The sequence below is a fragment of the Arvicanthis niloticus genome, chromosome 26, assembly GCF_011762505.2.
Source record: "Arvicanthis niloticus isolate mArvNil1 chromosome 26, mArvNil1.pat.X, whole genome shotgun sequence".
Taxonomy (NCBI): domain Eukaryota; kingdom Metazoa; phylum Chordata; class Mammalia; order Rodentia; family Muridae; genus Arvicanthis; species Arvicanthis niloticus.
Genome location: NC_133434.1, coordinates 13,472,298 through 13,489,094, shown reverse-complemented (window position 1 = coordinate 13,489,094; position 16,797 = coordinate 13,472,298). Strand labels below are relative to the sequence as shown.

Sequence of the window (16,797 nt, the reverse complement as noted above, 5' to 3'; positions counted from 1 at the left end):
GGCAAGACAAATGAATGGGGAACACGTCCATAAGACAATGGCCGTTCCCACTCATGTTTACGTTTTATTTGAATCACAAGTTAATAATAACCAGAAACAATAACCCAGCGAGTAGAAACAGTACCTCCTTTGTACTCTGGAGTTAATGTAACAGTAGACCACAGAGTCTCTGAGGAGCACAAGGCTTCCCATGGCTCTTCCTGTGCCTCGCCCAGTGAACAAACCCAAGAACTGCCAAACTAGAACACCTGGTGGGAAGGAAGCTGAAAGGAGAGAGTGTGCAGCTGCTCAAGTGATGGGGAACACTGCATAAACCAGGCTAGATGAGTCAGCCAGCCACGGGTGGGGGTGAGGGGGTGGGAGGTGGGGGGATCTGAACTCTTGAGTCCCAGAGGTCAGGAATAATACTTAGTTCATTCAACACCAGAAAACCAGCCTATGGATGTCTCTCTCTCTCTCTCTCTCTCTCTCTCTCTCTCTCTCTCTCTCTCTCTCTCTCTGTGTGTGTGTGTGTGTGTGTGTGTGTGTGTGTGTGTGTGTGTGCACATGCACATATGTTTGTGTGTATGCTCATGCGTGTGCTGAGATAGCAGTGAAATCCATTTGGGTCGGTAAATGAAGTCAATTACACGGCTTAGAAGGTTCATAGTACCAAGTCCAGAAGTGAATGTGACAGGAATCCCTGTTGTCACTCAAGAGGAAAGGGACAGGGGAAAAAACTATCTTCCTGGAAGCTCTACCTAGAAGCAATGAACAGGGCAAACAGACCGAAAGAACAACCTCAGGCAGGGAGGATATGTCTGAACTTTAGCTAAGTTCCTTCCTGATGTTAATCCCTTCCAGAGAAGGGAAGCAGGTCTTCCCTGAGAACAGCCAGGAAACAGCTTAGGGCCTGGACACAATCCAATAGATTGTTCGCTAACCACGAAAACAAATCAACCTCATGTCCCCTGAAGCAGGTGACCAGTAAACAAACCACGCATGGATGACTGAACAAGATATTGATGAGTCCATGGCCACAGGAACAGAATAATTCTGAAGACTTGGTGTGAGGACTTTAAAAGCAGGACCAGCTTGTATTATTGATCATCTGCTTTGTTTCAGGCACTAACAATTTACAGGCCATGCCACGTCTTGTTCACATTCTCAGTGCTGGGCCTCTGTACAGTTCATGCTCTGTATTAGGGGAGGCACAGAGTTTGATTTTTCTTATCACCAGTCATTGATACTGTCACCTATGGGGCACCGGCCTCTGGAAGACATCAGTTTGAGTTTCAGATGAGCAGAGAACTGTGGGTAGAGCCAGACACAGGATTGGCACTGTCTGAGGCAGAATAAAGTGAGAGCTGAGGGGAGGGCAGACACGATGCGCCTAAGAGGACATAGCCAAGGGTGGATGGTTTCCCATTTCGTGGACACCAGTTGGGTGTCTGCTGTAGGCTTTGCTCTAGGCACTGGAGACTCAGAAGTACACAAATGACACTGTCTTCGTGGTGGCTTCATTTCCATTTCAGGGAGTGTTGGGAGGCGACAGAAAACATGCCAAAGTAGGTCAGCGATGATAAGTGCTTTGAGGGAAAAGCAGGCAAGCGGGGAGGATGGGAAACATGCAGCAGTTGCACCTTAAACAGAAAGATCTAGAGTGGACTCACATGAAGGAGATTTGAAAGAAAGATTGGAAGACGCTGAGGGAGTGAGCCATGCAGGTGGGAAAGCTGGAGAGCCCACCTACTGCTTTCTAGGTTTCTGAAGCTCTTATGTTCTTGTGAGCTCCCCTTGAAAGAAAGGCCCCCCAAATGCCTCCTGAGTTCATTGTCCGAGGAAGGGACCCGGAAAGACCCAGAACCTGTCTCCGATGCCAACTGAGGACTTTTCACAACCTTGCCATGCCCCATCTCCTTGGCTAGCCATGAGTTCTTTTGTGTCACTGTGACCGATACACCTGACACAAACAACTTCATGGCATTCTGAAATAGTTCCAGAATTGTTTCAATCTGTGAAAGAGTGTAACAGAGCAATTCACATGACGTTGCAGAAAATGAGATATTTTCTGCATAAAAGGAAATTTTTAAAGTAGGCAAAGAAAGCAGAGGCTCCCAAATATAACCCATATAACCCCTTGGGGATCTACTTTCTCCAACTAAGCCTTAACTTCCCAAGTTTCTAGACGTTTCCAAAATAGCACCACCTTTGGGGACCAAACATTCAAAACTACGAGCCTGTTGTATCATTTCAGATTCCACCTGTGACACTGTGTGAAGCAAACATGCAACTGCTTGTGTGTTTGCTCGTTTTACATTTTTCAGGCAATGATAGCCTCCTATGTGAGCTCCTTGGTCCCAAACGCTTTCATTTCCACCCTCTTCCTCCCTGACGAGTGAATTCTCTCTAGGTAACAGTCATATCATGTACCCTCCCTTGTTCAAAGCATTCAGCGGCTCCTCAGTGCTGTCACGACAAATGCCAAACCCTAGTCTGGTTTTCAAGTCTCCACAAAAGGACTTTGTTGTCCTGCTTCCCGACAGGCTTTGACCCACTTCATACTTGAGGACACTAGATGCTCACAGTACCCCCTCCATGCCTGGGTCTGAATTGTCCCAGAGACTCTGTTCCCTGTTTCTCCATGTATCAAAGTACCACCCGCTCAGGAAGCCTTTCCCAGCATTCCCAGTGTGATGTCTTTACTCAACCTTCTTCCACCTGGTGGACTGCCATTTGTCATGTTTGACTCTTCCCCCAGACTCTAATCTCCTTAAAGACAAGGACCACGCTGGGGACTTACTGTGTGTTGAACTAACTTGGAGGTAGGGCCACCATAATACATAATAACTCACAAGTGTTTATCAAAACTCTGCTACAGCCTCACTGCGAGGGGAGGCAAAAATTAAGGCAGCGGGCTAGGGATGTAGCCCAGTTAGCAGAATGTTTGCCTAACATGCATAAACCGTTAGGGTCCATCCCCATCACTGCAGAAACCAGTGGTTGTGGTACATGCCTCAAATCCCAGCACCAGGAGGATCAAAAGTTCAAGGCCATCCTAGTCTACAAATAGAATATGAAGCTAGCCTGTGCTACATGATCTAGCTCTCCTGACCTTTAAGAAAATGATCGGAGAAACAACTGGAGTGAAGGAGTGATGGGGTAAAATCTAACGCTCTCCAGCACTGGAGGGTAACTGCAGGTGGTGACATCTGATGTCCCAGAAGAGCTAGCGAGAGAATGCTGGATGTTTCCCACACACGCACAGAAATAAATGTCTGACAGGATAAACAGTAACTACCCTGATCTTATCATTATGGATTACATACATGTGTTGAAATGTTACACTATGCCCCCCCTCAAAATACAATTATGTGTTGATTAAGAATAAAAATATATTCAAGAATGGGACCGAATAAATTATAGCATTTCATATATATCATGGTAAGTGCCCAAGTACATGCGTGACGAGCTTGGGCCCCTCCCAGGGCAGGTACAGGTCAGACCGGGCAAGAGTGACATTTTATTCAAGGTAAGGCAAGACAAGGGGAGGTGGCAGGAGCTGCCAGCTCCTTTGAGAGATGGTTATGAAAGATAGGTGAATCTGGGCGAGGGAGGGGAGGAGGCGGGAGAAGATGTGCTCATGAATCTCAGCCTTGCCTGCAGGGATAATCCCCACCAAACTGTCCCCAGGGCATCCTGACATGGACCAGGAGCAGAGGGCTATGGATGGGTCTTGGCAGGGCTGGGTTCTGAGTGCTCACTGCACACTCCTTCCTCTGTCTTTCTCCTTGCAGATGTCCCTCCCTTTCGCAAACCCCGAAGCCCCCTGGACACCTTCAAAAAGGTGGGGATCCCCATCATTGCAGTACTGCTGAGCCTGATAGCCCTCGGAATTGTGGCCCTCCTCAGTGAGTTACAGCCTCCCCCCCCCCAGCTTTCACCCCACCCCACTCCCCTGTGTGAGCCCCCATTTTCACCCTCACTGCCTCAGCCAGCCACAGCCCTCGACAGTCCTCCCACCCACAGTGATAGACAGGTGATTGGCACAAAGCTTTGGAGTGGGGGGGGGGATGAATCCTCATGCCTCATGTATCCACCCCTGCTTTGGAGGGAGCCTTCTTCTAAGTGCAAGGGGAAGGTGAGCGCATCCCCCAGTTCTCCCAGATGGCTTCTCTTCCAGATGGTTGCTATACACGTGGCACCCATTCCAAACCCACACAGGCAGTGGCAGAGGTGCCCACCCCCAGCCGCCTCCTTCCCATCTCTTGCAAACTGACAGCTGGTGGAGGAGCAGGGTGAGGGGGCTGGATGGGGTGTCTGTGCAACCCTACTATCTGTCAGGCTAGAGAGTATTTCTGCCTGTAGAGATCGGAGAGAGAGAGGGGAGGTACTAGGGAAGGTGACAGGGCAGGTAGAACCCTCTGCCCACCTCAGCTTGGTCTTCATGAACCCTGACGTCATCTTAGGCAGCCAACTCCGTGACAATGATTTCCAGAGTTACAGTAGGGACTGACCACAGATTTTGCAGCAGAGACCTGAGCATAGGACACAAGCTTAAGGGTCAGAGATGGGGGATATTATGGCTCCCCATGGGACCTGTGTGCCCAGAAAGAAGTCCACTGAGTCCCCCAAGTCTGAAATGCCTTAAAGCATCATGAACAGCAATGAGAAATCTTATGTGAAGAACCTGTATTAAAAACCAAGAGCACAGAGCAGGCAGAACCGGGACGCAGGGTGTGCAATGCTGTACTATCTGGGCATGGCTCGCCCTTGGGGAGCCTTACTTAGAGCTCAGATGGTATTTGCACTTGCAGCAGACACCACTCATTGGATGGCACACAGAGATCTTCTGCTTGAACCCTTAACTCTACAGTTGGACACTGAAGTTCAAAGCCCAGACAAGGCAAATGGGAACAGAAGCTGGAATGGGACCCTAGTTCTCTGGCTGACCAGGTCCTCATCCTAATAACAGTTGGTACCCACAGTCAGACACCATCTTGGTCCTTGAGAGCCCAGGGTGGTTAGGAGATGTATAAAACCTCGAATCATTTCTTCTCAACCTTAGTTGGCCCAACCTGATGCAGTTGTGTTAGTCAGCTTTCCATTACTGTAACAAAACACCAGAAAATAACTCTCAAAAGTTGCCCTCTGACCTCCAGTCAGGAACGCGCATGCACACACACACTAAAGGAATAATTTATTTTTAAAATTGGCCGCCTGCCTCCAGCCAGCCCGACTTTCAAAAAATGCAGCCCCTCTCTGTCCCCAGTCGCCTGCTTGACCCCAGCCCACTCTACCCCTCCCTAATGTACCTTCCAGTCAAGGTGGTTCTGGATAAATACTACTTCATCTGCGGAAATCCTCTGACCTTCATTCAGAGGGGCCAGATGTGTGATGGCAACCTGGACTGTGCCTCGGGGGAGGATGAGGAACACTGTGTCAAGAACTTCCCTGAGAAGCCCAGAGTGGCAGGTGAGTCCCTGGACTGAGGGGCAGGGACAGTGGGGGATGTCTGCTCAGATGTGGTCTCTGCTCCTCTTCTTTGTCAGTTTCTAGCCCTGGTAGAAAAGGTCCCCAAGAGCAGGGCTGTGGCACATCTACCATTAGATCCCGGCACTGGACAGGACACGCTCTCAGGAAGGTTTGATGGTCCCGAGGGAACAAGTATTACTGATACTGTGCCGGCTGTAGCCACCTTTCTAGAGTGCATGACCTTGAAGGTTCCTCCTTGATAATTCCAAGAGGCTAGAAATGTTACCAGGTCATTTAGCCACCCAGCCTGCCTTCCACTCGTGGACATACTAGGGAACAGGACAGAGGGGGGTGACTGAAGGAGCAAGTGTTTCAAACATAAAAGCTGGGCTCTTCCAGCTTGGAACCAACACTTGACCCAGAAGACGGTTAATAAGATCCTTTGAGGGGCAGGGCAGAGTGACTTCCTGTGCATTGGCTCTTAACTGGTAAAGCTAAGTGCCTATGGGTGCCTGCCATCCTACTACCAACAGAGGTTTTCACTCCAACTCTTTCTCTGACCTTTCATGGAGAAGCTAACAGGTCCCTGGCTGAGATGGTTCCCCAAACTGGGCAAGCTGAGTAGGCCTTGGTAAAGCAATTATGTCACTGGTCATCAAAGCTGATACCTATCTGAGAAAAAGAGAGGCTGTCCATCATTGTCTCCGGGCAGCTGGTCAGGCTTCTCCATAGCTGCCATCCAAATTAGGTTCTAGTCAACTAGAAGAACATTCCTTGATGTTGAATGTGTCCTCAGTTCTGGGTTGGGGAGCAGCGGTGAGGAAGGAAGCTGGTCTCATGATAAGTTCCAAGGGGCTGGGCTAGAGTGGTCCCACCCTCCAGCTGATGCAGGCTCCTTCCCTCCTAGTCCGGCTCTCCAAGGACAGGTCCACCCTGCAGGTGCTGGATGCAGCCACAGGGACCTGGGCCTCGGCCTGTTTTGACAACTTCACAGAAGCACTGGCCAAGACAGCCTGCAGACAGATGGGCTATGACAGGTACTCAATCAGGGCCATAGGAGGCTGTCACCTCACACCAGCAGCCTTTCTGCCTTCCTTCCTTCCTTCTTTCCTTCCTTCCTTCCTTCCTTCCTTCCTTCCTTCCTTCTTTCTTTCCTTCCTTCCTTCCTTCCTTCCCTCCTTCCTTCCTTTGTGCTTGCCTGCCTCTCTTCTTCCCTCCCTGCCTCCCTCTCTTCTTTACTTCCTATTTCCTTTCCAGAAAACCACAGACATGGGATTTATACAGAACCGTGTTTGAACCCCAGTGCTCTCATTAACAAGCTGCATGAAGGTTAAAAGGTTAATCCCCCAGCCTCAGTTTCCTCAGGGTTACCAGTGTCAAGCTCATGAGATTTCTTTTCTCCCCAACTACCTCTCTTTTGTCCTGTTGTGAGAAGTCTTCCCCGACCATAACCCAAAACTAATTTAATATGCAAAGTCATCTAGGTTAAAACTTAGCAGGAAGGAAGACTGGGGGTGTAGCTCTTTGGTAGAGCATTTACCTGGTACGTGCAAAGCCCTGGGTTCCATTCTCCACACTTGAAAACAAAAATAGCAAGGACTAGCCTGGTTCTATTGGGGCCCCACCACCAGAGTCCCAGCTCTCTCAGGGAAGTGCAGAAGCAGGTCCCAATCTGGAGTGGATGGAAGGTACATGAAGGGTAATTAGCATTATATATATATACTTATATTCATTTGATCTTGGCAGACAGCTCAAAGCATGGTTATTATTAAATCTGTGTTAGAAGTGGGCTCTAAGAGAGTAAGCAGCTTCCTCAGGCAGAAGCTGGGAGGCAGAGGGATGGAATCTCTACCTGCCACCACCCTATTCCTGGACACCACGAGTTCTCATAAGCGTCTGTGTGCACAGCGAATTCTCTCTACTCACAAGGCTTCATCAGTGACGGAAGGGAAAGCGAGAACTGGTCCCTCCAGGAGCCTACCTAGAGAGGATGGAAAGGAGCCCAAGTGATCTGCCACACACAGGGATCTCCCTAACAGGCTGAACTTCCTCAGGACTCTAAGAAACTGAGTCCAGAGACAAGGCAGATTACTAGACAGACATTACCTGTCAAACACAGAGTTTTCTCCATAGCTCCCTAAAGCAGCCTCAAGGTTTTGTCCAATAGATGTCCTGGGCAGCCAGTATCAATCCATATGGCCTCTGTCCCTTCTGCCCCCTCTTTATAAAGGTCCTGCTCTTTTCCCTCCAGAGGAGGAGAATTCCCAGTACCCTCTAGAAAAGGGATACCTGTCACCTCATTCCCAAGGACAGTATGCCCAGTACCTGCTGTCCCCTACTTCCCCTGCAGCCATCCCATCCTCCACTGCAGACCAGCCAACTGCAGTGTCAGCTGGACCAGATGCAGCAGGCTGTCTCAGTTATGAAACCAGGAGTTTCCTGTGGTTCTTAAAGTGGTAGACTCCCAGAATTCCTACACTTCTAGAAAGCACTGAAGCACCAGACAGCACCACCCAACCTCTTCAGCTTTAGAATATCAAAGTTCATTAAATCACTGCCCAGGTTAGCATGTTTACTGGCAGCTTCCTCTCTCCTTCTGGGCCAGAGTTCTCTGTTCAAATCTCTACTTTCCTTCCTGCCTGGCTTGGAAGGAAACCTTCCTTACATAGGAACACAAAGCCATAGGTGGTCCAGTGTAGGAGGCAGGGACCACCTGGCTCATGCATCATTTTATGGAGAAAATTGGGACTTGAGGAGACACACAGGACAAATATGGCTTACCCATGATCACACACCAAACTGGTGTCAGATCCAACATATTGGACTTTAAGTCTTGGGGGATCTCTAGACAGTCTCTGGTCATTCCAGATCCAGCACCTGGTTCATCACCAAGGAAGTGTTTGCAGTCCTGAGTGTGGATTAGCCAGCCAGGGACATGGATTGACCCCAGATGTCTGTGCAAAGCTTGCCCTGAGGGGAAAGATTGGAGAAGAAGGGGGAAATTTAGAAGACAAAAATTTAGGGAAGAAAGAGCCAGAGAACAGAGTAGTTAAGGAAGGCTTCCTGGAGGGGGAAGACTTGAATAGGAGATTTGAAAGAAGACAAATATGGATTAGCAGAAGGGAAGGCAGAGGGTTGTCCAAGTTTTGGGAAGTTCCATCTGGACTCCTATATGAATAGATCCAGGCGTCTCCAGTCTCCAGGCCCCTTATATGGAAAACCATATAATCCACATTCCAGTTCCCTCCGTGCTGAGACAGGAGTTCAACTGCATCCCTTTGCTTCTTTGCTCCCTCTGATGTGAACCTAAAGAGATGCTGGGGCATCTGAGTTGGAGATGGGTGTGGAGGAAGCAGACCCCTGGCCCTCTGCAGAGCTCCACTTCTGGGTCAGGAGTCCCTGCCCAGGAAAGCAAGGCCATAGCAGCCTGCCTTGGGCTGAGTTCTGCCTTGATGTGGGGCCGTTCCTGTGATCCTGCAAAGCCAGCCATGCCCCACTAACCTGTGCCCCCCCTCTGGGAGCAGGGGCTCTTTCTGCTGTGCAGTTCCAGCCTCTGCTCCAGCTCACAACTCACTCTCCCTACCACAGCCAACCTGCTTTCAGAGCTGTGGAGATTGGCCCAGGCCAGAATCTCCCTGTCGTTCAAGTCACGGGAAACAGCCAGGAACTTCAGATGCAGAATGGAAGCAGGTGAGTAAGAGGATACATTCTGACTTACAGAGGCTAACTAACCCTGGAAAGCAGCTCATGGTTGCAGCAAGGGGAAAAACGAGCCAGACAACAGGAAGAACTAGCCAAGCAGCTCATTAAATGTCCAGGGCTATGAAATCCCATTTTCAAGCTGGGGGGGGGGGCTATCCTCTATTGGCTTTTTTCTTTAACACAACATGCACTGTCCTGCTTAAAGGCAGAGGAATGAACAGTGACCTTCTCTCTCCCTGAACAGTCAAGATTAACACTTTCCACAGCTTCTTCTGCTTCCTAATGCGTCACCTGGTAGGCAAGAGCCTGAAAGTAGTTTTGTACTTTTCCATCACTTCCCCAGACCGAAGCACCCCCTTCTAATGCTCCAAAGAAGGTTGTCCAGTCCTCACCTCACCACCCCACACTAGAGCACAGCTGATTTAAAACAAAATCTGCTGCAAGGCAGCCGAGGCTCCAGAAGCAGGCTGGCTTCTTAGCATTCAGAACGCTGGACAGAGCCTTAACACAGTAACTCTTGAAAGGGGGACAGGTTGGTGTTAGAATGACTCATTATCTGCGTGATCCCATCAAAATCCTGGTCTGTCTGGAAGAGCCACCGTGCTGCAGGTTCTGCTCCCTGCCCACCCAGGGTTCCAGGAGCCCAGACTGGCTGTGTACTGGGCAGGGCTCCATATGTTGTAGGTGCATGCACAGCAATGAGAGTGCTGCATTAAATGGAACCACACTGAGTGTTACCGCAGTTCTACACACACCCATGATGAAGGCTCCAGGGTTCTGCAGTATTGGAGGGTGGGACTGAATCAGCATTTCACAAAGGCTGAGTTCCAACCTCCCAGCCAAGGGGAAAGCAGAAGCCACGGGACCCCGTGTCTCTCTTTCAGATCCTGCCTCTCAGGCTCCCTGGTTTCCCTGCGCTGCCTTGGTGAGTACAGCCTATCTCTGACGGTCTGAGGCCTAGGCCAACAATGGTTAAGAAGAAAGACCTAAATCCTCACTGCTCTGTCTCCTGGTCTCTAAGTCCCACTGTTCGGAACCAACCTTAGACTTACAGTTCAGTGTTCCTTCAAATGGTTAATGCCAAGAAGTCCCTTCTGCCATCTGCTCTCTCAGTTCATGACCTGAGTATGTTAGATTTGTATTGCTGTACCAAAATATCTGAGGCAGGAGAATGTCATAAAGAAGTTTTGTTTAGCTAGCAGTTTTAGAACCTGGAGGTCTAAAAGTTTTAGAATCAGAAAGCCACCTTGGTTTGGCTTCAAGTGCTGGCCTAATGCTGGGTGGTGGATCACGTGATGCAATGTGGGTGAAACAAGAAACCAGACAGCAGGGTGGGCTCTGTCTTGTCCTAAGTTCTTGAAGACACTCAGCGATCATAGAAAACCACTTTATCCCCCTCAGAGGGCAGCTATTCTGGTGACTTAAAGGCCATTAGGCCTCACCTCTTAAAGAACCCACCGCCTCATCACCACCATACACAGGGCTAAGCTGCCACCCCTGGGAAGGCACACTCAAACCATAGCCTAACTGTTCCAGAGACTTCCATGCAGGTCACTGGCTGGAAGGAAGCTTTTATAAGGCAGGCACAGGGCCAGGCAGGGGAGAGATGGAGGGAAGAGGCCTCCTTGGAAAGGTCATGTCAGGGAGTGTCCAAAAGACCAGAGAGGCACAGAACGGGGCAGAGACACGGCACTGGAGGTTTTAGTTTCAGGTTTGTTTTGTTTTTTTTATTATGGAGCAGGTATGTGTCTTCAGCACCTGTGGATACCAGTAAAAAGCATCCCATCCTTGGGGGCTGGTTAGAAGCAGTTGTGAGCTGCCTGTTGTGGGTACTGGGAACCAATCTCAGGTCTCTGGAAGAGAAGGAGGCACCCTTAGCCACTGAGCCATCTCTCCAGCCCTGACATTGAAATGTCTAACTCAAGTTCAAAGGTCATATGTGGATGGTAGGGTCAAAAGACAGGGTGGCCAATGGGCAGCTCCCTTAACAGAAGGAAGAAACCCAGTTCCTAGAACGTGCTTATTCTGATACCAAAGTAGCTTGTGAGTATCTGTTTACTCAGTGGGGAGCTGCTAGGGGCTGGCTGTCCGTTTGGGCAGGGCTTACAGAATTTATGATTCCACACCTTTGTTTGGTTTGGAGATGATACATTCCCAGCCCAATGATCACATCCGTGTTCAAAAATCTAAATTCCTAAACACAAACTAGAGGGAGTCCCAGGGGAGCCTGTGGGAACCATTCTTCCCACGAATTGGCTGGTGTGGGTGGGTTCTCCCATCCTTCCTGTACCACTCCTGAGGGCCTTGCTCCAGGGGTCTCTGGGGAGGCAACCCCTCTCCAGAAGCCTGACTCCCCTTCCTTCCTTTTCCCCCCACTGAGTCCAGACTGTGGAAAGAGCCTGAAGACTCCTCGTGTGGTGGGTGGGGTGGAGGCCTCTGTGGATTCTTGGCCATGGCAGGTCAGCATCCAGTACAACAAGCAGCACGTCTGTGGTGGGAGCATCCTGGACCCCCACTGGATCCTCACTGCAGCTCACTGCTTCAGGTATGTGTGACGAGGAAGCCAGGAGCAAGAGAGGCCGTGCAGGGAGCCAGCCTTGTTTCCTGATTGTGCACCTGTGCCCCACCCATCTCCCCTGGAAACCATCTCTAGGGTGCAGCCTTTGTGCAATGAGACACAAGCCATGATGTCCTTGTTACGTGGTGAAAACCCTGTGCTGGTCTCCAAGGTTGAACTCTATTGGGCGGAAAGTTTCAGGTACCCAGAATCTTCACCTCATAGCATGCCCACTCCATTCATGCTGCAAAAGTTCTCCCCACACATCTGGGCTTTCAAGAACTTGTCTCCTCCTTGCAAGTCTTCCAGGAAATGACACCAAGAGCTAGAGTCACTGCCTATGTCTAGAAACTGAACCAAGTGTAAGAGTATCCTTCAGTCCAGCAGGGAGGGAGCTGGCCAGGCCTTGAGAAAGAGGCTCCACCCAGGGCTTCTTCATTTTCCTGTATCCATTTCATTCAGCATCTAGAGAGTACCAAGAACCAGCCCCTTTAGACCATGGGCATCACATAAACCCCATCATTGCCTTCAAGGTTCCACGTCTAAATCAGGAGTATTACACTGTTTTGAGATTGACAAAGACAGTAAATCCCCTCCTGGGGAAAGGCCCTGCACACAGGCGGTGCCTGAGTTAAAGAAGAATAAGCAAAAGCTCGAAAGCCGACCCAAAGGATGGCAATTCAAAGATAAAAACAAGACTGGAGGAGAGACTGTGGGTCATGAAGGCTGCCCCAGGACTGGGGCAGCCCCTTCCCAAGCCCTCTGGGTAGAAGTTTCCCTGGGCACTTTTTATGAAGAAAAAGAACCAGATCTCCTCTTCTCATCTGGCTTCAGGAAGGTGGCTCTCAGACTGCCTTTTCTACCACTCCTGTCCCTACCATTCCATGACCCCCTACAGCATCAGCAGACTTGGGGACCTAGCCCTAGAGAGGCAGAGCCTCTAGGTGCTTGGTTCCCCCCTGATCTAGCCATCTCTATCCCTAGGAAGTATCTTGATGTGCCCAGCTGGAAGGTGAGGGCCGGCTCAAACAAACTGGGTAACTCTCCGTCCTTGCCTGTGGCCAAGATCTTCATTGCCGAACCCAATCCCCTGTACCCCAAAGAAAAGGACATTGCCCTCGTTAAGCTGCAGATGCCACTCACATTCTCAGGTAGGAGGTGGTTCCTGGGCACTGGGTCCCCAGGTTAACCTTACTCGGGTTCTGCTAAGCAGCTTTGGAAACATCATGTTCCCACTCAAGACCTCAGCTTGCCTGTGGGTGTCCGACTAACGTGGCATCTCAATCTCGCTCTAGCTGTCAAGCTGGCATGCCCATCCTCCCTGGCAGAGCTGCTTCCAAGTCTGTTTGCTCTATTTGGAAGATCAAAGTCATCTGCTTTCAGACTTGTCAGGACCCTTTTTTAAAGAATTGTCTGGCCCATTGCTCACCTCTGACCAGTGCCCAAGGCCCTGCACAATAACCCCAGCAGAGTGTCAGGGAGCCTCTGCTTGTTTTCCTCCAGAAACATCAAACCTAGCATTTCCTGGGTTTTCCTTTGAGTGTGCATGTGTCAGAAGACAGCAGGGGTGAGAGAGAAGGTGAACACCTCAAGTGATGTTTGTGGTTCCCAGGGACCACAGTGAGGAGGTTGGGTGGGCAATTTTGTGCATGCTTGAGAATAATTGCCTAGTATCCAGAGGTTGATCTCCAATTGTTCAGTACCTAGGCTTGGGTGATTTGGGGCAGAGACGAATACTGGCTTGGCTTATGAGAGTGAGGTGAAGGTATGTGAGATCAGAAGTGGGAGCTCTAGATTAATTCGTTTAGATGCCAAGGGCCTCACTGACAAGTGGTTTATTCTCTCTAGGAATTACCTAGTCTAGTCTCACTTAGACCAGCAAGACACCCAACATGAAGAAGCAACAAATATAGAAAGCAATAAGCCATCCCTAATCTAGGCTCTCCTTCTTCCCCTCTGCTCCTGGTAGGCTCAGTGAGGCCCATCTGCCTGCCCTTCTCTGATGAAGTGCTCATCCCAACCACACCAGTCTGGGTCATTGGATGGGGCTTTACAGAGGAAAACGGAGGTAAGTCTTGGGCTCAGAAACTCAGATGCCTTGCATAAGGGTCTTATTACCCTCCCTAGTGGTAATAAGAAAGAAGAATATCCTGACCAGGCACCCAAATCCCAAGCAGCAAAAAAAGTATCAATGGTCCAGAAAATTAAGCTGGGCTGAGGGTAAGGAGGAGAATAAGGAACTATGTTTTCAACCTCCCAGGGAAGATGTCTGACACACTGCTGCAGGCGTCAGTCCAGGTCATTGACAGCACACGGTGCAATGCAGAGGATGCCTACCAGGGGGAAGTGACCGCTGAGATGCTGTGTGCGGGTACCCCACAGGGTGGCAAGGACACCTGCCAGGTGGGTCCTCCCAAAGATCATGGGGATCTCTGTGAAGAGGGATGTGAACCCCTACAAGCTGGATGCCCGTGAGAAACCTTGCAGATTGTGATTCTCAGTTTGTGATAAAGGAAAGCAGGAATGTAGTCTGAGAAAGACAGAAGGAAGAATGGACAGGTAGATGATATTTGGCTCTACACAAGGGGAAAGAATCTAAGTAGATATTTCACATTTAAAGGTGACATTGCTACCTTCTCCACCCACCGTCACTTCCCCAACACCTATGGCCCTTTTGGGGACAGTGGCTCCAGGTCTATTTTCCCTCTCACTGTTCCTGTGCCTTATTAGAGGACTCATCTCATGCTAGGTGAGCTTGGCACATGGACCTCCTCCCATCTCCATGGCCACTGGGATGTGTAAGCAATTCCTATGTATCTTCCTACCACCCCACACCTCCAGAGGATCTTTGGAGCCAGTTTTTATACAAATTTCTCAGTCTACCTCCTTTACCAGACATTAAAATCCTCATTCAAGAGCTGTCTCTAAATCTTCCCTTGTGGGCCGTGAACAAAGCAGATTTAAAGACTAAGGCTGCCCTTCAGGAACTCATGGCAGCCACACAGAGATATGCAAGCAAGCTGTCAGACCACAGTGTCACTGGTCTCGGAGAGAGGCAGTGCGTGTAGATTTCACTACTTGATTTCTGTCATCTACTCATGTGTTGGCTCTGTCAACCCATCTGATCATAAACTTCCTGAGGGCAAAGATCTTTGTTCAAGTCCATTGAATCCCAGCTAGGCAGAACGGGACCTACCATAGACACACACTGGACGGAAAGTCAGAAGATGTAGAAACTTCTGGACTTACCTTCACTTTGCTAGTGTGACTTATGAGCCTCTGATAAGGCAGGCAGTGTGCCCTCAACTTACCTGCCCACAGATGGGCTGTTTCCCCCACAAGAGTAACAGACACTGAACAATATGAACAAGAAGAAGGGTAGAGAAGTGAGCATGCACAGAGCCACAGAGTGTGGGAGAACAAATGAACCAATTCAGGGACGGGAGGAAGAAAGCCACCCTCAGCCTGGCCTGACCTCTCCAGCAGCTCCTAACCTGACTTTCCACAGGGTGACAGTGGCGGGCCTTTGATGTACCATTCTGACAAGTGGCAGGTCGTAGGCATCGTGAGCTGGGGCCATGGCTGTGGGGGCCCAAGTACTCCTGGAGTGTACACCAAAGTCACTGCCTATCTCGACTGGATCTACAATGTTCGGAAGGTGAGTGTTTCAGCACAACTGGAAGCCCTCCCTCACTATGTCTACCCTGCGGGCATGCACGCAGCATCCTTAGATTTGATTTAGAGTTTGATTTAGATAGCTCTGACAACCTTTTACACCCCAAGTACATTTCCTTCCCAGCAAGCTGACAGCCTGAGATCTCTCAATTGAAGCCAAGATTCCTTAAGTGGGTGATCTCTGTGAAATACAAGTACCTTAGGGTACAGAACCCCAAGCTTTATCATTCTCCACAACCAGAATGAGCCTGCTGGGCCCTTTCCAGGGAGACGATGCTAAGAGTATAGAAGGGGCTGTGAGGTGTCCCGGTCCCTAGAGGGGAGAGTGGGCAGACAGACAAGCAAAATGATCCTAGGAAAGGAAGATAATGTTGACCCTGTCACTACTTTGTTGATTTTGAGTCATCTGATTTTCTGTCTGCCGTTGTCTTCTTTTCTCTCTAGTCTGAGATGTAATGCTGCTGCCCACCACATCCAGAAGCTGCTTCCCCTCAGACCTGCCTACCACGTGGTCCCTCAAAGTCAGAGATGGGACAAGAGTCTCCTTGAACAAACTCTGGTATTTCTGCAGCAACCAAGGACTCAGACATACACATTGCAGAGGTGCCCAGAGTGGAGTCGGATGGGCTAGTTCAGCCAGCCCTTGCATCTCCCAAATCCTGTGAGACATGCAGTTCATGGAGTGAAGCCAGGCCATTGACTCAAATCTCAGAAGTGTTATTTAGCCAAGGAGACTCTCCCTTCCACTGAAGGAAGGGAGGTCAGCTCTCTCCTGAGAGGCCAGGTCACTGGATGAGTAGGTAAGACAAGGGTCCAAAAAGCGTTTGTCATCTTTGCCCAGTCCTGAAAGCACTTTGGGTAAGAGATCAGTCAGTTCTCACGTAAGGTGTATATTTTAATGTCGGGGTATTGTTATTGTCACACCTGTGGTCAATGTCATTAAACAGGTATGAGAAATCACTAGCATAGACTTTCTGGACTGCTTAATATGAATTCAACTAAGGCTTTAGCCTTTGGCCTGGTGTTGCATGACTGTTCCCCAGAAAATGTGAACGAACATCCATCTGACACAGAGCACCAATGACAAGCCAAAGAGATTATTCTGCCTGAGTCTCGATTGCTGAACCAATAGGTTTGCTGCGGTTTCTTTCATATGCATGGGATAATTTGAAGGCGGCTGTCTCACCAACAAGCCCTCTCCTAGCATAGCTAAGAACACAGGAAAGAGACATCACTGAACTTCTGCACAGCGTTCAGACAGTTTCACTGCAGAGCTCTGTCCTGTGTATCACCTCTCCCCTGGCAATTGGTGGACTGCTTGTGTGTACTTGGAAAGGTCCTCATGAGTCTTATGACTCTCTGGGCTTCTGGCAGCTGTAGGTCTCATAAACTACACCTCCCACTAGCTC

The 16,797-nt window shown here is 49.6% G+C and overlaps 1 protein-coding gene across 3 annotated transcripts in view; it reads left to right on the top strand.

Moving 5' to 3' along the window:
• The window catches only part of Tmprss4 (transmembrane serine protease 4), a 31,926-nt gene extending 15,568 nt beyond the window's left edge, over nucleotides 1–16,358 (top strand). For 2 of the 3 annotated variants that reach the window (XM_076924969.1, XM_076924970.1), the window contains exons 3-13: nucleotides 3,777–3,890; nucleotides 5,302–5,454; nucleotides 6,362–6,491; nucleotides 9,043–9,144; nucleotides 10,041–10,081; nucleotides 11,542–11,701; nucleotides 12,698–12,864; nucleotides 13,683–13,781; nucleotides 13,974–14,116; nucleotides 15,222–15,371; nucleotides 15,833–16,358. In XM_076924969.1, the coding sequence (XP_076781084.1) occupies nucleotides 3,777–3,890; nucleotides 5,302–5,454; nucleotides 6,362–6,491; nucleotides 9,043–9,144; nucleotides 10,041–10,081; nucleotides 11,542–11,701; nucleotides 12,698–12,864; nucleotides 13,683–13,781; nucleotides 13,974–14,116; nucleotides 15,222–15,371; nucleotides 15,833–15,844 (1,271 nt within the window). In that variant the 3' untranslated portion in view covers nucleotides 15,845–16,358. The remainder of the gene's footprint in view (nucleotides 1–3,776; nucleotides 3,891–5,301; nucleotides 5,455–6,361; nucleotides 6,492–9,042; nucleotides 9,145–10,040; nucleotides 10,082–11,541; nucleotides 11,702–12,697; nucleotides 12,865–13,682; nucleotides 13,782–13,973; nucleotides 14,117–15,221; nucleotides 15,372–15,832) is intronic. The other variant, XM_076924971.1, reaches the window with a different exon arrangement.
• The last annotated feature ends 439 nt before the right edge of the window (nucleotides 16,359–16,797 follow it).